Genomic DNA, 20,062 nt, shown 5'->3' with positions numbered 1-20,062 from the left:
AAAGCTTAAGGGAATGAGTAACTCCTCCCTCCTCAGGCCCAGTCCCAAGGCTCCAGGCCACGTGTGCTAGCAGCATGTGTCAGCAAGACAGCAGAAGCAGGAAGAGAGCTGGCCGGAAGACACATACCCCCTGAAGACTGAGAAAGAGGCCATCCGTGTACCTCGTAGCTGTTACATCAGACTGAGACACTTCCTGTTTACAGGAGACTATAAAACCCCTGCCCTGTCCTCATGTGGTGCTGATGCCATTTTAGGCCTCAGCCTGCCTGCACCCAGGCGCTCATTAAAACAGCCTGTTGGGAAAAATGCAAATCAAAACCACAATGAGATACCATCTCAAGCCAGTTAGAATAGCGATCAATAAAAAGTGAGGAAACAACAGATGCTGGAGAGGATGTGGAGAAATAGGAATACTTTTACACTGCTGTTGGGAATGTAAATTAGTTCAACCATTGTGGAAGACAGTGTGGCAATTCCTCAAGGATCTAAAACTAGAAATACCATTTGACCTAGCAATCCCATTACTCGGTATATATCCAAAGGATTATAAATCATGCTACTATAAAGACATGCACACATATGTTTATTGTGTGACACTATTCACAATAGCAAAGACGTGGAACCAACCCAAATGTCCATCAGTAATAAACTGGATAAAGAAAATGTGTCACATATACACCACGGAATACTATGTAGCCGTAAAAAAAGATGAATTCATGTCCTTCACAGGGACATGGATGAAGCTGGAAACCATCATTTTCAGCAAAATATCACAAGGACAGAAAACCAAACACTGCATGTTCTCACTCATAAGTGGGAGTTGAACAATGAGAACACGTGGACAACAAGGTGGGGAACATCACACACCGGGGCCTGCTGGTGGGTGGGGGACTGGGGGCGGATAGCGTTAGGAGAAATACCTAATGTAAATGATGAGGTGTTGGGTGCAACAAACCAACATGGTGCATGTATCCCTATGTAACAAACCTGCACGTTGTGCACATGTACCCTAGAATTTAATGTATAATAATAATTTTTAAAAAGTAAAAATAAGTAAATAATCCACTGATGTGAATGGAAAAAAAAAAAACAGTGTGTTGCTCCATACCGCTTCATGTTGTTTGCTGGCGGGCTCTCTGGGTTCCAACCGATACAAGAGGCTTGCAGGGAGTTTCTTCTTTCTGGCTTCTCAGTTCCTTCTTGCCTATTAAACGCTCAGCTCCTTAAAACCACTCCACATGTGTCCGTGTAGTTTTTTTCCAATTTGATGTGAGACAAGAGCCCTAGTGTTCCTCCAGTCATCGAAGCTGTATCAAAGGAAGGAGGAGAGGGAAGTTTAAAAAAACCTAAGGCTTAGATATAAACTTTCTGTAAGTTACAAATTAATGTGCTGTTTCTGTATTGTGACTTTCCAGAGTGACGAAAGAGTTATCACTTCCACGTGTGAAGGAAATTGTGTCCTTCTAGAAAGATATTTAACTATTAAAATGAAAAAATAGGCTTGAGTGCTGGCATTTAAACTTCTTTATTATATTTAGTAATCGGCTAGCCTTCAATTTGATATAATTAACTTTATATAACTACATCACCAAACCTGAGTTATGTCCAAAATGTATCCTTTTGTGAGGCACAGTAGTGTATAGATAAGAGAATAGATGCTAAAGCCAGACTGCCTGGGTTTAAATTCAGATTCTACAACGTGTTAGCTGTGTGATCCTGAACAAGTTACTTAACCTCTCTTTCTTTTTCCTCAGCTCAAAAATAATAATGATAGTACCTACCTCATAGTGTTAGTGTATTAAATGAGTTAAGACAGGAAAATTGCTTAGACTAGAACCTCTTACATAATAAGCACTATATAACAAGTAGCTATTATTTCAGGGTGTTTTTAAAATTTGGATCTTGATATATTAGTTTTTAATATAATTGTCAAATTATCAATATAATAACCATCATCAATTAGTTTAATTTTTTCAAAAGAATAGTCATTAAGAATACAGGCCCTGGAATCCAGACTGCAGTTTCATAGCTGAATGAGCTTGGGCAAGTGATTCAACTTCTCTAAGTCTTACCTTCCTCGTTTGAAAGAAGTAAATGATTTATTTCACAGGGGTTTTCTGAGAGTTAAATGAGATAATGCACCAGAGGCACCCACACGGTTTTTGGGACATGGCGAGCATACATGAATATTAGCCATTATAAGATAATGGCTCTTTAGCTATTGTCTTTATATAATTACATCACAAAATCTGAGGTACATTCAAAATTTATACTTTTGTGAGGCAGTGTAGTATGTAAGAGCACAGATGCGACATCATCTAGATTATGGGGGCCCCTAGGACTCCAATTAGCCTAAACTAGGTTTTTAAAAGCTGAAGTTATGTTAGAAGCTTCGACTCAACCCACCATGGCACTATTGACTGTGAAACGCTGTAAACCCTGTAACCAAGTGTATGCAACTCTATACAGTCCCTGGAAGAGAAATTTAACAAATGGGGCAGTTCCGCTCATTCATGAGCATTTACTACCTTTATCTTGGATTCTATGAATAAAATTAAAATCTGAAGGGCAGGCATATTGTTTGATATCACTTCTCTTTATATGTATTAAGAGTGCATTCAATTGTAAGTATCTGAAAATCTAACATTAGCTTAACATCTAAGGCTTTATCTCCCAAAAGAAAAAGTCTGAGGTTTGGCAGTTCAGGATAGGGAAAATGATAAACTCATCCCAAACACACGTGCTTTCTGATTTTCTGTTCCTGGCATTTTGTCTTATTGTCTTCATTTTTAGGCCTCACATGCATGTTCCAGGTCAAAGGAAGGGGGAGAAACCAAAAGGATGAATGAACAGAAAGCTCTTTCCTGAGGAAGGAAAGGAAGCCCTCCCTGCAGATTTCTCCTTAGGCCCCATAGGCAGAACCGGGTCACATGACCCCCCTTACACCAATCCCTGTGAATCCCTGATTCACTCTCTGGGGCTGGGGTCATGCTCACCCTCCCTGAGATAAAGGGATCCCCACCAGCCTCTTGAACAAATCAGGATTCTATTGGAAAGAAATAAAAGGTAGGCGCTATTGGTGGGCAATAGCTAGTGCCCGCCATGGATTCTTGTATTGTGGTACTCCAGCAAGAACAATATGGGAAACATTGGGTTTGAATCTAATATCTTCATTTTCACAGCCCCAAGAAGAGACAAATCTGCTAATACTTTACACACACACAAAATTTCTTCAAACATCTGCCTGATTTCTTCCTAAATCTTTCCCCATTAAAATGGCTTTTCAAGTCTTCTGTTTGTATGAGGTAAGAAAATCAACTGGTCATCGTCTTTAGTGCCTGACAGTTTCACTTCTAATCACAAGCAGGTGACATGGGCAATCGGAACAGTAGTTCCTAATCAAAACCTAGAATCTTAATTCTTGAATCTGTAGGGTTTCTCGAAGAACTGGACAAGTCATTTCTCCTGTCCAAACTTTTCCTACAGAGTTAGACTGTGAGACTAGCAGATCTTTAAAGATCCTTCCAGCTCTAACATTCTGTAAGTCTGTGAATGTGCTAGAAAACCTAAAAGTACAAGTGTTACTGGAAGGGGATCCCAATCTGGACCACAAGAGAGGGTTCTTGGATCTTGCCCAAGAAAGAATTCAGAGTGAGTCCATAAAGTGAAAGAAAGTTCATTAAGAAAGCAAATAAATAAAATAATGGCTACTCTATAGGCAGAGCAGCAGCTTGGGCTGCTGGACTAAGGATACTTATAGTTATTTCTTGATTATATGCTGAACGAGGGGTGGATTATTCATGAGTTTTCCAGGAAAGGGGTGGGCAATTCCCAGAACTGAGGGTTCCTCCCCTTTTTTGACTATATAGGGTAACTTCCTTTTTCATGGCATATGTAAACTGTCATGGATCTGGTGGATCTTGTCATGGATTTTGTCTTTTAGCAGACAAATGCATTATAATTAGCATTTAATGAGCAGCAAGGATGACCAGAGGTCACTTTCGTCACCATCTTGGTTTTCGTGGGATTTGGCTGGCTTCTTTACTGCAAACTGTTTTATCAGCAAGGTCTTTATGACCTGTATCTTGTGCTGACCTCCTATCTCATCCTGTGACTTAGAATGCCTAACCTCCTGGGAATGCAGCCCAGTAGGGTCTCAGCCTTATTTTACTCAATCCCTATTTAAGATGGAGTCACTCTGGTTTGAACACCTCTGACACAAGCAGGAATCCTTGCTCTCTAAGGCACCATCTCTTAAACCCTCCAGGCTGGATCAGGTGTCCTTTCTCAGTACCTGGATCCCCAATGCATCAGTCTTTATCCCTTTCAAAACATGGTTGAAGATACGTTCTCTGGAGTCAGACTGCTCAGATTTAAGTCCCATCTTATTAGCTCCATGGACTCAGGCAAAGTATTTAATCCTTCTAAATCTCTTTGGCATAAAGGGGCTATTAGGACCTACCTGAAAGGGTTGTTTTGAGGTATTTCGAGAGGTGTGTAAAGCCCTTAGTTTAGCATAGTGCCTGGAACACAAGTCAGAGTTAGTAGTGTTGGCTGCTGTAATTGTCTTTGTCCACTATAAGTTCCTCTAAGAAGGAGCTGTATCTTCTTCATATTAGTATCCTCAATGCTCAGCAAATAATAGGGGCTCAATAAGTGTTTGATCAATGCAGAGGAGGCCTGCACACCTACAAGAATTCAATAGGACATAGGCTCCTCCACCCCAGCATCTCCAGAAATCCAACCATCCCCAGTATCTGCAGACTGACAGCAGCTCTTCCTCCTTGCGGCCTGAAAAACTGTTCTGGAAGGATCAAATCACTTCTGGGCCACCCTTTCTGCACCACATGATTTTGGAGGGTAAGCTGCCTGCTCAGCTTATAATAGATGGCTTCAGGGAAGTTGGTCAGTTCCATCTCCATCTATCCTCCTCCCAAGTCATCCCATACAAAATAATAATACTCCCTGATGTTTTCTCCATTTTCTATAAAATATGAGTAAAACCCTCTTTAGAAAACTCATGTTTTTAATGGATATGAAACATATAATGTAAGTTGTTTTTGTTGTTGTTGTTTGAGATGGAGTCTTTCTTTGTCACCCAGGCTGGAATGCAATGGCATGATCTTGGCTCACTGCAACCTCTGCTCCTGGGTTCAAGTGATTCTCCTGCTTCAGCCTCGCAAGTAGCTGGGATTACAGGTGTGTGCCACCATGCTCAGCTAATTTTTGTATTTTTAGTAGAGACAGGGTTTTGCCATATTGGCCAGGCTGGTCTTGAACTCCTGACCTCAAGTGATCCACCTACCTTGGCCTCCCAAAGTGCTGGGATTACAGGCATGAGCCACCATGCCCAGTCTAACATGAGTTTGTTTTTTTTTTAAGTGCTTAAATCTGCAAAGTTTCAGGAGTCTCCTACCACCTTCTCCTCCTACCCTCAATAATTTCATACCAGAATTCAGCCCCTGAGTACCTCCTATACTGATTTATGGAGCAACCTCAGACAAATTTCTCCTTCCCCCAGTGCCAAGATTCCTCAAAGCGTAGTTATTAAATAATAGGTGAATTACTTAAATACAGTTGGTGATAGAAGTGAATAATAACTCAAAACTGATAACGTGATACTCCTTGTGATTGAGGGGACAAGTGAACTCTAGTGCCAGGTTTGCTCCAGAAATCTCAGATGCTCCACCAGCCATCCAGCTCCAGGAAATTCAGAGGTCAGGAATTGAGCTTCCTTTAATACTTTGAATCCTGAAGCTTGGCAATGAGATTGATGTGCTCTGTTCTTTCTTGGTAACTCAAAATGAAGATTCTCCAAATAGGTGATGTGGCGCCGTGTCTCTCCAGACCACAGTGAGTATCAGCAGAATGAAGAGTCTCTATCTTACCACAGAAATGGCTGTAAACAATGCAGCCATAGGGGAAACTATTGGAAGTATTAGTCATATTTATAGGTATAAGTGGGTTCTCTAAATGAGGAATAGAAACATGATAAAATTCTATTTGTTCACACAAAGGTAGAAAGTGGCAGTGTGTCAAAAAATTACAGATGCTGATGAGGATGCAGAGAAAAGGGAATGCTTATGTACTGGTAGAAGGAATGTAAATTAGTTCAACCATTGTGGAAAGCAGTCTAGAGATTTCTCAAATGACTTAAAACAGAACTACCATTTGACCCAGCAATCCCATTATAGGTATAGATCCAAAGGAATATAAATCGTTCTACCAAAAAGACACTTGCACTTGTGTGTTCCTTGCAGTGCCATTTACAATAGTAAAGACACAGAATCATCAAAGTGGATCAAGTCAACGGTGGATTGGATAAAGAAATCTGGTACATGTACACCATGGAATATTACACAGCCATAAAAAAGAATGAAATCATGTCCTTTGCAACAACATGGATGGAGGTGGAGGCCATTATCCTAAGCAAACAAATACAGGAACAGAAAAACAAATGCTGCATGTTCTCACTCACAAGTGGAAGCTAAACCTTGGGTACACACAGACACAAAGAAAGAAACAATAGACCACTGGTGGAGGGTGGGAGGAGGGTGGAGGGTGAGGATCAAAAAACTACCTATCAGGTACTATGCTTAGTATCTGGATGATGAAATAATCTGTACACCAAACCCCTGCAACACACAATTTACCTATATAACAAACCTGCACATGTACCCCTGAACCCAAAATAAAAGGTTTTTAAAAAAAAGACAGTGGCAGTGAAAGCTTTGAAAATCCAGAATCTTTGAATATATGTATAGAATTACATTTTTAGTAATTTTAAAGTGCTATCCATATTTTGTAACCATACAAATTTGATCGAGAGAGCTTCTTGTGCAGATCTCTGATTTTTTCAAATACCCCATTAATTATCCTGAGGAATATAGAGACAGATAATAAGCTATGAGAAGACTGCCAGGTGCCACTAGGAATGAGAAAACGTAAAAAGGAAAATAAATCAGAGAGTGGACCCACTGGGATTTCAATCAGAGCATGGATGTTATCTTTTCCTCCAGGATCCACAATAAAGGGTAAAAAGACATAATACTTGAACCAGCCTGTTAGGGAAGCAATATTGTTACAGGGACGGGGAAAGGTTGTTATAAAAGTGTAAGGAATTATAAGACTGACTCCTCATGCATGTGCATAAAGGAGAACTCATAGAGATAATGTATTTAGACTTTCATAAAGCTTTCAACAAGTTCACATCCAAATGAGTCATCTTGGTATTGGCAGGGGTTGCTTTGTTCTGCATTGAGGGCTGTCTCAAAAATTGAAAATTATGTCTGATTGAAAACGAACATGATTATGGTCCTCCTGCAGCCTCTCTTGTCCTGCAATCATCCTCCATCCAGGAACCAGATGATTTTCCAGAAATGAAAATCCAATCAGGTTTGTCCCGCTTAATCCCTTCAGTGACTCTCACTGCCATCAGGCTAAAGCCTAAACTCTTTATGTGATAAGGGCTTTATGATCTGGTTCTTGGTTACCTTTCTCATTGCACACATCATTTTTTGGATGCTCAATAGTACCAGAGTGAGCTCCTGTGCCCAGTGCCCAGAGCTAGTGCATTGGTCAGACAGATGGTAGCATGTGGTTCTCAGATGAGGTGGCAATTGTTGCCCGCACCAGACCACTTCCTGGTGTGATTTCAGACATTTCGTTGTTCCTGACTGATAAAAAAATCTATTGAAACTGATTAAACCCACAAGAACACACTGTTCAATAATTCCTAATGTTAAAACATGTTTTTAAAAAATCCTGCTATGTAAAAATTCCTTCAGGTACTGCCTTCTTTCAACATTTAGGTACCAAGAATATACTGTAAATATTTTTCCTGTTACTGAGGGGTACAAAAATAACTCCTGATGAAAGAAGACTAGTATGATCAAGAATTAATGTCTTTAATATATATTGTTTAAGCCTTAAAATCATTAAGAAAAAAGATCTATCAGAAAAACAGAGCCAGGTGGGGTGGCTCACACCTGTTATCCTAGCACTTTGGGTGGCCAAGGTGGGCAGACCAGTTAAACTCAGGAGTTCAAGACCAGCCTGGGAAATATAGTAAGACCTCCTCTCTATTTTCAATTAAAAAAAGAGAGAGAGAGAAAGAAATACAGGCTGGGCACAGCAGCTCATGCCTGTAATCCCAGCACTTTGAGAGGCTGAGGTGGGTGGATCACCTGAGCCCAAGACTTCGAGATCAGCCTGGGCAACATGGCAACACCCTGTCTCTCCGAAAAAAATACAAAAACCAGCAGGGCATGGTAGCACTTGCCTGTAGTCCCAGCTACTTGGGAGGCTGAGGCGGGAAGATCTTGAGCCCAGGAAGTCAAGGCTGCAGTGAGCCATGATGGCGCCACTACATTCCAGTCGGGGCAATAAAGTGAGACCCTGCATTTATTAGTAATAAATCATTAAACAATACTATGTGTTATTAGTACATCTATTATAAAGATAAAGAAACTGAGGCACAAAGAATGTAAAAACTTTCCAGGTCACTTCACCAGTGACAGAGCAAGGATACAAGGGCAAAGAGTTTGGCTTCTGCGACTGTGTTTGGGGTACAGGAACAGACACTGCATTCATTGCCCAGGAATATAAAATTATAAAACCTTTCATATTTACACCCAAAACAAAACATTTGAATACTTATTGACCCAGAAATTTCACTCCCAGAAATTTATCCTATGAGAAAAGTTAAGACACACACAAAAATTCGTGGCATGAGCGTTCATTACATTAATTAAACAGCAAAAAAATTGGAAAATGAGTCGGGCGCAGTGGCTCCCACCCTTAATCTCACCACTTTGGGAGGCCGAGGTGGGCAGATCACCTGAGGTCAGGAATTCGAGACCAGCCTGGCCAACATGGGGAAACCCTGTCTCTACTAAAAATACAAAAATTAGCCAGGCATGGTGGTGGGTGCCTATAATCCCAGCTACTCGGGAGGCTGAGGCAGGAGAATTACTTGAACTCAGGAGGCAGAGGTTGCAGTGAGCTGAGATCACGCCACTGCACTCCAGCCTGGACGACAGAGTGAGACTCTTGTCTCAGAAAAAAGAAAAACTTGGAAAATGAAATGTTCAACTATGAGATTGGTTAAATAAATTGTGGTAGACACATATTTGAAATGTTGCAGAAAAGTCATTGCATGGAAAGATGTCTGTGACAAATCATTGAGCCAAAAATGTACAAATTATTATGCACAGTGTATCTCATCTTGTTGAAAAAAAAAAAGATATATAAGCACAGAGAAAAAAAGTTTTAGAAGGATATGCAGTTGGCCCTCGATATCCGACGGTTCCACGTCTGTGAATCCAACCAACCACAGATTGAAATTAAATAAATAAAGTCAATATAACAATAAAAAATTATAGAAATAAACATGACAGTATAACAACTATTTGCATAGCATTTACATTGTATTAGGTATTATTAGTAATCTAGAGATGATTTCAAGGAAGATGTGCATAAGTTATATGCAAATACTAAGCCATTTTACATAAGGGACTTTAGCATCGGAGGAATTAGGTAACCACAGGGGGTCCCAAACCAATCCCTTGCAGATACTGAAGGACAACTGTACACCAAAAAATCATCCCTGTGTGATGGAATTGGGAGCGGCTTTTATCTTATTCTTTTACTTAACTAATTTGTAATTTTCTTTTTTGGAAATTTGTAATTTTCTTAGAATAGACTTGTATACTTGTATTCTTATTAGAATAGCATGTTCCCTTTTATCAACAGAAAAGACATTCCAAGACCCCCAGTGGATGCCTGAAACCATACAGATAGTACCAAACCCTATGTATACTGTTTTTTCCTACAAATACATACCGATAATAAAATTTAATTTAGAAATTAGCCGCCAAAAGAGAATAAAACAAGAACTAATAGTAAAATAGAACTATCATTATATACTGTAATAATAATAGTAAACACTGTTATGTTATGGGAATGTGGTCTCTCTCAGAATGTCTTATTGTACTGTCTCACCTATTTTAGAACTGTGGCTGACTTCAGATAACTGAGTAAGTGGGGACTACGGAGTACACTAAAGTCATCTAGAAAAAAAGACTGAAGGTCACAGTAGGATTCCTTCTGTTTTTGCCCTCTAGCAAAATGAGAATAAAGTAATACAATTCTTTAAGATCTGAAGAACAATGTAACAATAACGGTCATTAAGATGGGTGGAAGAGGCAGTGTCTTACCGTTATTGTAATGATACGGGCAGAGACAAATTAGCAAACAGGAACCACATGGAAATTATAAGATTTGGTCAAGTCTCATGGGCACAGGATGGTAGCTGTAGATCCAAAATAGTTTTAAGATCCATTTTGCAGGAATTCATGGATCTTTACTCCACCATTACACACAGCTACGCCCACGTGTCTATCACCCTGGCCCCTTTGAATTGCTGTTTCTCACACCTTCTAGTATTTCTGCCTTAAAGCTTCTGTTTACTCATAGATTAGGTTCCTCATTACTTCAGTGTCCTAGTATGAAATCCAGAAAGTGGGATATAATCTCTATAAAGGTTTAGGAGCCTCCTGTATCAGTGATGTTTGTGGGTATCCAGTGATCTTTGGCATACCAGGATAGCCCCTCCAAAGTAAAGCACAAGTTGAACCACTTCACAGCCTCCACTACAAAGAAAAAGGCACAGCACTTTGTGGGCCTCTGGATTCTGGACACAACATGTACCCTACTTGGGAACAGTACTCTGACCCATTTATGCAGTGATTTGTAAAGCTGCTACTTTTGCTTTTCCAGAGACAGGGTCACAGTTTGTCACCCAGGCTGGAGTGGAGTGGGTGGCATGATCATAGCTCTCTGCAACCTTGAACTCTTGGGCTCAAGAAATCCTCCCATCTCAGCCTTCCAATTAGCTAGGCACGTACTAGGCATGCCTGGCTATAAGCTGCCGGTTTCGAATGGAGACCAGAAAGGACTCTGCAGCAGATCCAGGCTGCAGTGTAAGCAGCAACCACTTGGGTCATATAACACAATAGAGCCAATACTCTAGGTGTCTGTGGTAGCTAAGGATGCTGCTTGGAGTCTCCTGCAAGACCTTGGCACTAGAATAGTTGCAGTGCTGACTTCTTAGGTTGTGGAGCAAGGCCATGCCTTCTGCAGCCAAGAAAAATTCACCATTCCAAAAGCAGCTGGGCACCTGGTATGAGACGAGGTGACCATTCAACCAGAACTGCCCATCAAGATTTGGTCAGAACTGCCATGTGGTTGGATGGACACAACAGCTCTAGGGCACAAATGAATTTAGCTAAGCCTACTAAAGGCTGAAAGTACCAGCTTAAGGATATCTAGCAGGATTGAGGCTCAGGGTTGACCATGTGGTGTATGCAATGAACCAATGGTCATAGATACAGTGCTATGCCCCAACAGCTAGAATTTATGACTCTGAGAACCAAGAAGTAGGATTGGCCCCTTTTGCCATCCCAGTGACTCATGGTGGAACGTGTGCTTCCCCTCCCTCCAAATTTAGGTTCTACTGGATAAGATGTCCTGATTCCCATGCTGAGGTATAAGAACACTTTCACCAGGGAAACAAAATAACCTGGTACTTCTTGTATTTGGGAAACAGTAGACCAAAAAAGAAATTTCCACACTGGCAGCAGTAAGTGACCCATGGAGCTACGGTTGCTGCTACACAATGGGGCAAAAAGGGTAATGTCTGGAGTCCAGGGGATTCACTGGAGCATCTCGGTGCTTCCACTTCCAGCCCAACTGTAAACATGCAATTGCTACAACAAAGGGTTGATGATGATAGAGTAACTAAGATTCTGGTCCTTAGAAATGAAGGCTTTGGTGACTCCATCTGGCTAGCAATCTAGACCTGCTAAAATGATGGCCAAGGAAGGGAAATCTAGTAAGTACATTGAGGGGAGATGAATGGGCCAGTTGCAACAGTATGTACTGTAGCTTGTTCCCTTAATGGTCCATACTGAGTGTTCTGTAGATTGTAACACAGCCATCACCTTGAAGGACATGTTATAGATTGGACTGTGTATGTACAAACAGATCCAAGCAGTGCATGAAGTGGAGGAAGAAATCCTATACCTCTTGTGCCTGCCTCACAACCTCTTGGTCCACCTTTTAACTCTACTGCTGCCACTGTCAGCTGCCTGCAGGTGTGACCTGACAATACTTTACTTCAGCTGCACATCACTTGCTTTCTGCTCTAAGCTTCCTTTCTCCTGCATGTGTGATGCCTGTAAAAACAGTCAGCCATTCCAAGGTATGTCCATACCCTGATGTACAAGAGAATTGCATGGGATACGCCTTGATCAATGGAGACAAGACAAATATTTGCTTTTCCCACATCTGGTTGGAAAATTCAATGTATATTCCACAGGGCTTCTCAGAAGGTCCCAAGTGGGAGCCCGTTACTCTCAGAGGTAACAGGTTCATGGCACATGTTTGCTGGCTTTCCCTCCTTCCACGTTTCACTCTTCCCAATCTTCTATTCCTTCGGATCACTTCCTAACATAAACTACCTGCATAGAAGCCTTTCCCTCAGTCTCTGCCTTCTGGGGCAACCCAGGCTAATGCAAGCATCAAATCAAAGTGTAGTCGTATAGTCGTGAATGGCCTTTGAAAGTTAAGACCAATATACCATTTAAACCAGCCCTACAGAGCATGCTGACTATCTACAGCACTTGACTTTACTCTGCCTTTGTGGTGAAATTACCACCCTACTGTTTCCAGACTTAACTACAAAGCATAATACTGTTATTTCATTGTCATCTTCATGACCCTGTGAGGTCGTAGGCTATCTCCATGCTATAGATGAGCATATGGAGGCCCAGTATCCCAACTGTTTAACTTGAGCTAGGATTCTAGCCCGGATTTGACCTCCAAAGCTCACGCCCCTAACCATTATATTTCTGTTCCTCAGCAAGACCTCCTCTCTCCATCTTCTCACCCCACAGTAGCCCACAATCCAGCCATACCTAACACACCTTGCCCTTTCATGCTTGTTTTGTCCTGTCAGTCTTGTGAACTTCAGAGCCTAGATCAAATGCCACCTCCCTAAATTCCTCAGGTGGAACTGCTTCTCATCAGCTTGCCTACATCATTTTCCTGAATCTCGATTGTATTTTTTACATTGGTGTTAGTTTGGCTGCATTTACCACTGCAGCTGGGGCCAGACAAGGGCTTAGGTATTAAATAGTACCAGACAAGTAGTAAGCACTGAAATAATTGTTCAATAAACAGCTGTCAGAGAATGTACTCCTTAAGAACAGGCTCTGTCTTATTGACTGTTGTATTCTCTGCACATAACATAACGCCTGGCTCATAGCTAACACTTGCTTGTTGAACAACTGATTGTAGAATCTGTACTCTAAGAGCTCACAGTTTAATGAGGAAAGAGATTTATGTTTATTCATTCAACGTCCAGCAAATGTTTGCTGTCACTCTGACAGCAGTGATTCCCAACACAGGCCGCTTCTGCTTCTGTGTTGTTAGGGTGTTAATAAGTTTTTAACATTCAATCAAGGTAATACTAAGAAAGAGAAACTACTACTTAATGATTAATAGACGATTTATTTAGGCAGGAATACATATAGTCATCATTGCCAGACTTAACGTGAGAGCTGAAATGTTCGATCCAATTTTCCTTCCCGGATAAGTTTTTCTTTCCTATCCTGTATAGACAGGAAAAAAGTACATTAAAAACAATATATTCTGCCAGTTGGCTATATTAGATAAAAATAAATACTAAAAAAGGCAAGAAAAACTGCATTTTGGCACAACCCATGTACAACTGACAAAGAGAATGAAACACTCCAAACCTAATTGCAATCCCACTGTCTAAAGCCCAGGGAGTGTGCGAAGAAATAGTAATCTAAGGAACTAAAGAGACAGTAAGAAAATGCTCCTATTCAAAAACATCTTACTCACATTTTAGTCATTAGAAATATATTATCCCACTTAAAAGCATACACTGAAAGCAAAATGCAAACACTTTCTGGGAAAGTGTGGACTACCTTTCTGCTAAGTAGATCATTTACCAGATAATCAAAATACACGAGCTCTAATGGGAAAGCAGATGGGCCAGTTAAAGACAAAGCTAGACTAGTGGGCTCCAGTGGCAACACAAGCCTGGGGGCTGCAGCTCAGGCTTTAGTACCAGATGTGGAACAGTTTGGTGCCAAAGATCAGCTTGACTTTCTCTACAATCATATACCCAGGATGCTGACGGCAGCTATTCCCCACAGGCAGCTTGTGCTTCTCTGTTCCTAGAGTATTAATAGGTTTTAACATTAATTGGCAAAATGTGACCAACGTAAACAGAATTCACACAAACAGGAAACACACTAAATGATTTATGTATTCTGCTAATACTTCACCCAATAAACATCATCTTTTTTAAAAACAAATGAACTAAGAAAAATAGACAAAGGTAACTGAAAACTTTGTTTTAACTCCTGCTGGAAAGGAATAAAGATGAAAGAAGAGAGGAAGGGAAGGTAGCATACAGCCCCAAGGTGGGAGGGGCACTGATGGAGAAGGAGCTGCAGCTGGGCCCTAGCGAGGGACCCTGTCACTCAAATACTAAACATCTGGTCTGAATACTTACCCTGTCAGTTTTGATAATATAATACAGGAAGATGAGGGGCCCAATTCCAAACAGAGCTCCCATGAGTGAGTTTTTAGGAGTGGGTCTGAAATTAGGATAGACATTTGTTGTTCTTGCATAGGTCCAACGAAGCAAGGCAGGATTTTCCTAAAATTAATGAAAACAAAAAGCTATAGAGCTTAAGAAGGATCACATTGAGAAACAAATTCATAGGGACTTCTGTGAAGGAGCACAGACACATTTTGTTCTCTAGAACAGTTAAGGGTATATCATGAATACTCCTAAACAGTTTCAGGAAAGATCTTTCATTTCTGGTGTTTTTTGAATTCTGATGGTCGTGTTCAAATCCTCCAGTATGTAGAAGGCTCATATCACCAATTAGTTTTCTGTTTACTTAAGAATCCTAATCTTTAAACTGTCATAGAAGCCACTTTTTCTCCTTTGTCATTTTTATCTATTCTTCTCTGGACTGTTTTTAGCTTCATTGTCAAGTGTGACCATCAGAACTACGCAGTATTCCCAATGAAGAGAAACAGATTTCATATGCTCTACCATGCTTTGTATTTTGTTTCCAGGATCCTTTCTAATGCTATTACCAAAATAGTCTTTCCAGGCTACAAATAAGCTGTAGGAAAATGAAGGAGGGGGTAGGCTAGCTGAACTGTAAGTTTTTTAAGCTGACTTGACTGATATTTTAAAAGCATTAATTCAGACATTTCACACTATTATAAGTTTTGTAGAAAGGTCAAAGTTGTTAAAGAAAAATAATCAGACTGTCTTGGTTAAGAAAATAATTGTCCATTTTCATATATTTATACTAGAATAACTATCCATGAACAGCAAATCTACCCACAAAAACATAATTAAATTTAATTAGCTAAATGCCCAAGTGATTTTACAAAATTAGTCTCCCCAATTAACTGACAGATAAAAATAAGCAAATAAAATCAGCTTTAAGACTTTAGTATATAACATGCATATTCAAGGTCCTAACCAACATCAAGAAGTCATGATTTGTAGAACTAAAATAATTTCACAGTCATATTTCAAACTAAATTACAACAATTTTACTCTGAGATAATCAGTTGCAGCTCAGAAGTTTTAAAAACAAAAAAACAAAAAAAACCTCATAATGGAAATGCTCCTGGTTCCTTTCAGTCAGACTGAAATTCCTCAAGGGTGTAAGCACTCACTACTAGATACAAAGTCCCAAAATATCTTCTGCTCTTCTAGAAACTATTGATGTTATCATACCACATTAAAATGAAAGCACATGCAGGTTTTCTGCAGCATTGTTTATTATTATGCCTATACTGCCAACAAGAAGAAAGAGGGTAAAGACACAGATGTAGGTCCAAGAGGATGTTAAAGCTCAATAGCTGAAAGGATTAATGCATCTATTTTTACATCCTTTCTGCTATAAATGTATTTGAATGACTATCAAATGGCAGACTTCTCAATCTGCTAGTCACTTCTCTGTGCTTTAATATCTGCCAGATCTGTCTTCCAGAAACAGTCATTTCATTTCATAAAAATACCAATTGCCCCATGACCACAGTTCATTAAGCCCAGTAATGTTATTAAGAGAGGTTCCAAAAGACACAGTAGGAAGAGTTTTCCTCCTCTGACATCACTAAAAGTCCAGTGGACTCTCAGTAGCATCTGACATGGTGAAAACTGGAAATCATTTCTTCACTTGACTTCCAGGCCCACACCTGTTTGGATTTCCTGCCAACTCTATGGCCATTTTCTCTTCATCTCTTTGCTCTTTTCCTCCACATCTCCCCAATCTCTTAATATTGGACCTCGGACCTTGCTGGTCTTTCCTATCTACATTTACTCCCTTGACGATGTCAAGGGAGTAAATAATCTTTAAATAATCTATCTAAAGGCTGATGATTCCCAACATTTTACCTCCAGCCCTGTAACTCTACCCTGAACTCCAGACTCAATATCCAACCAACTGCTCAACTCTGACATATGGTCTATCAGGCATCTAAAATGTCACATATCCCAAACTGATTTCCCAATAGTCTACTCCACCTCCATACCTTCTCCTCTCACATTCCTGTGTTTCTTAGTAAAAGGCAACTTCATTCTTAAAATCACTTAGGTCAAAAACCTCAGAGTCATCCTTGACTCCTCTTTCATACACCACATCCAGTCTATCAGCAAACTTGGTTGGCTCTACTTTTAAAATACACCCAGAATCTACCATTTCTCACTGCTTTCTGCCACCACCCTGGTAGCCACTATCAACAGATTGGATTACTACAAAAGCCTCCTAGTCTCCCTGATCCTGTCCTTTCCCCCATAGTCAATTCTCAACTAAGCAGCCAGAGAACTCGTTAAGTCCAGATCATGAAATTCTCTATTCAGTAAAAGTCCTTACAATGACCTACGAGGCCTGGTGTGATCTTGTCCCACTCTGCCCTCACCTTTCTCCACTTTAATCACAATGGTCTCTCCAGTGTTTTTCAATTAACCTGACACTCTCCTGCCTAAGGGCCCTTGCACTTGCTGTTCCCTGATGCTGCTTTCCTAGAGAGCTAGGTCCCTCACCCCACTTCTTTCAGATCTTTATTCAGATGTCACCTTCAAACAGAGGCCTTCCCTGAGCCTAAGACTGTAGCTACCTCCCTCCCCTACTACTCACTCACACTCCAAATCTCCCCTGCTTTATTTTTTTTTTAATCATTTACCACTACCTAATATGTTAAATGATTTTAATTGTTTAACTTGTTTCTTGTCTCCCCTACTAGAAAGTTCGTTCTACAAGGACAGGAATTTTTGCCTGTTTTGATCTCCATTGTTATCTTGGCATGTAAAATAGGGCCATAATAGATCCTGAGCAATTATTTACTGATTCAATCAACCATTCTTAAAGATTAGGCAAGATGGCCAGGCGCAGTGGCTCAAGTCTGTAATCCCAGCACTCTGAGAGGTAGAGGCAGGAGGATTGCTTGAGCTCAGGAATTCAAGACCAGCCTGGGCAACATGATGAAACTCCATCTCTATAAAAAATACAAAAAATTAACCGGACATGGTGGCGCATATCTGTGGTCCCAGCTACTTGGAAGGCTGAGGTGGGAGGACAGATTGAGCCCAGGAGGCAGAGGTTGCAGTGAGCCGAGATCGCACGACTGCACTCCAGCCTGGGTGACAGAGTAAGATCCTCTCTCAAGAAAAAAAAAAAAAAATTAGGCAAGACAATTTACATGTATTGATTAATAAATGATAGTGTCACACACTCATTTAATCAACAAAACCAAAAAGACTGGTAGTATTACCTCTATTTACACATGAGAAAATTGAAACTACCCTGAGGCATATAGCTAGAAGATAGAAGATCTTGGTTTCATTTTCAGGTCTGACTGAGGCCTTATTTTCTTTTAATGCATCACACTAACACATCAGACCCAATTATGTGAGTTTGTAATAAATGTGTCTTTCTGCCCCCTCTTCCCAAGTTAACAAGGTTCTGGCTGGAGACAGTACAGCCAACTAGTTAAAAGCAGACGCTGTGGGTTACACAAACCAGGGTTAGAATTTTGCTCTATCACCTGCTAAAGGGGCACCTCTATATGACCTACTTGTCCTTCCCATGTTGTCTTCTCATCTGTAAAATGGGGACAGTAGTAGAGCTTAATTATCCAAATAGTTGTGATATGTAAAGTTTACCACAGTGCCTGGCACATTGTAACTTTCATTCAATCCTCATAACTTCCCAAAATTCCAAAACACCAATGCAACGTGTGGGAAATGTCCTGTTCTGTTAACATCGTATTTGACCTACTTAGCTCCCGTATAGAAAACTATCTGATAGAAGCATACCTGTTAATTACCAGTTTACTGGGCATACATTATGTGCTGGGAATGTTACACAGACTATCTTATTTAACCTCATAATTCTATAAAGAATGCACATCATTTATATATGAAATCAGGAAACTATAATTCAGAGGAGTTAAAGTTACCCAAAGTAACAGACTTAGCCAATGAGTAGTGCTTTGGGTTCTGACTCCAAAGCCTAGAACTTCAACAAGCTGCAGGGTCTTTAAAAGATGCAGGCTGAAGGAATCACTGTATTCCCATCAGGAGAGAGCAGTATCCCTATGAGGTGTGAACTGAAAAGTAAACACCAGCTCTTTAAAATTTTTTATATATATATGCATATACATATATATATAGAAACATTTTCTGAACACGCCTTACGAACTAGGCACTGTGCTAGGCCAGTCACATGCTCTATCTCATTTAATCCTAACAGCCTGAAAAAGAGTAAGCACTGTATTACGCCCATTTTGCAGACAGAAAATCGAGGATAAGCAGAGTGAGTAACTTTCTTAAGGTCACGCAGGCAGGAAGCGGTCAAGGATTCAAACCGAGCCAGGTCTGACTCCAGAGCCGGTCCTCTCGAGGGCCAAGCTCTGGCAAAGGTAAAAGGGTAGTGAGTTGGCTAGGCCTTGAAGAAGACCTGCGTCTGCGATACTGATCGAGAGCGGTGGCCGACCCATTGCGTGGTCTCTCTCGGTCTCTCCCAGGACTCGGACCCTATTCCCGCCCGGCAGGCCCCGCACTCACGATGAGCCCTCGGCGGTTGGGATCGTTGTACTGAAGCAGGTACTCTCGTTTCAGCCGGGCTCTTATGGCCAACCGCTCGGCTTGCGCCCGCCGGGTTTCCGGAGATGTGTCATATTCAGCTGGGTCGAGGGTCGAGGGCAGAGAGGCCAGGCGCGACGGCTTATAGTTTGAGGACGACATCTTGGCGACCCAGGGCACAACTGCGCCTGCGCGATTCTCAGGCCCTTTGTCTATGCTCACCTTCAGCTTCGGCAAGTGCGCCTGCGCGTTAGCAGAGGTTGGCGATGGCGTTAACAAGGAGCTCCGCCTCTTTCTCCTACCTTCCTGAACACGGCCGCGTTCGCTCAGTGATATGCGCATGCGCGAAGTGCTCTTCTCACAGTGCGCCTTGCCCCACCGCCGCTCCCTACCTATTCATCTGTCACTCGGCTGCTTCTTCCTAGCAGCCTTGTCTCTATTGACATAACCAGGGCCTATTATGTAAAGTTGAGCTGTGTGGGACTAGCTGTGGAGTCAGAAGTCCGGGTTTTCAGTGTGGGTCTAACAGTGCTGTGTCACTTGGATAAGTCACTTAACGTCTCTGAGTTTCCTTTTCATTATCCTGGAGATAATGACTCCTGTCCACCTGGCAAAGTTGTGAGGATTAAATAAGCTAACAAATAGATTAAGCAAAACAGAATTCCCTACCCAAGAAGAAGAGAATAAGCTTTTCTGTACGTTACCATGCTAGATTCATACAACATTAAGTGTAAGCTTATTTTTCACAGGTAAGAAATAATGATTAATAGGAAAAATGATGTTATAAGAGAAATGTTGCCTGACTGACTATAGAAGGTCAGGAAGAAAATGAGGTATTGAATAAAGCTCATG

General features: G+C 41.0%; 1 protein-coding gene across 1 annotated transcript; it reads right to left on the bottom strand.

Annotated features, from left to right (window-relative positions):
• Positions 1–13,552: 13,552 nt before the first annotated feature.
• Positions 13,553–19,445, bottom strand: NDUFB4 (NADH dehydrogenase (ubiquinone) 1 beta subcomplex, 4, 15kDa). Its single transcript, XM_011940650.1, has 3 exons — positions 19,193–19,445; positions 14,609–14,755; positions 13,553–13,673 (listed from the first exon to the last, which is right to left on the bottom strand). The coding sequence occupies exons 1-3, from the start codon at positions 19,370–19,372 to the stop codon at positions 13,611–13,613; spliced, it is 390 nt and encodes a 129-aa protein (XP_011796040.1). The 5' UTR covers positions 19,373–19,445; the 3' UTR covers positions 13,553–13,610.
• Between the last annotated feature and the right edge of the window lie 617 nt (positions 19,446–20,062).

Source organism: Colobus angolensis, unplaced genomic scaffold (genome assembly GCF_000951035.1).
Source record: "Colobus angolensis palliatus isolate OR3802 unplaced genomic scaffold, Cang.pa_1.0 Scaffold190, whole genome shotgun sequence".
NCBI lineage: Eukaryota > Metazoa > Chordata > Mammalia > Primates > Cercopithecidae > Colobus > Colobus angolensis.
The sequence above is the reverse complement of the archived record's forward strand: the minus strand, read 5'-3'. Positions and strand labels throughout refer to the sequence as shown.

Excerpts from the sequence above, each read along its gene's own strand:
- NDUFB4 (XM_011940650.1), bottom strand. The coding sequence starts at position 19,372 with ATGTCGTCCTCAAACTATAAGCCGTCGCGCCTGGCCTCTCTGCCCTCG. Across the intron at positions 14,756-19,192 it reads CCAACCGCCGAGGGCTCATC|GAAAATCCTGCCTTGCTTCG; the intron begins GTGAGTGCGGGG and ends CATTAATTTTAG. Across the intron at positions 13,674-14,608 it reads ATATTATCAAAACTGACAGG|GATAGGAAAGAAAAACTTAT; the intron begins GTAAGTATTCAG and ends CTGTCTATACAG.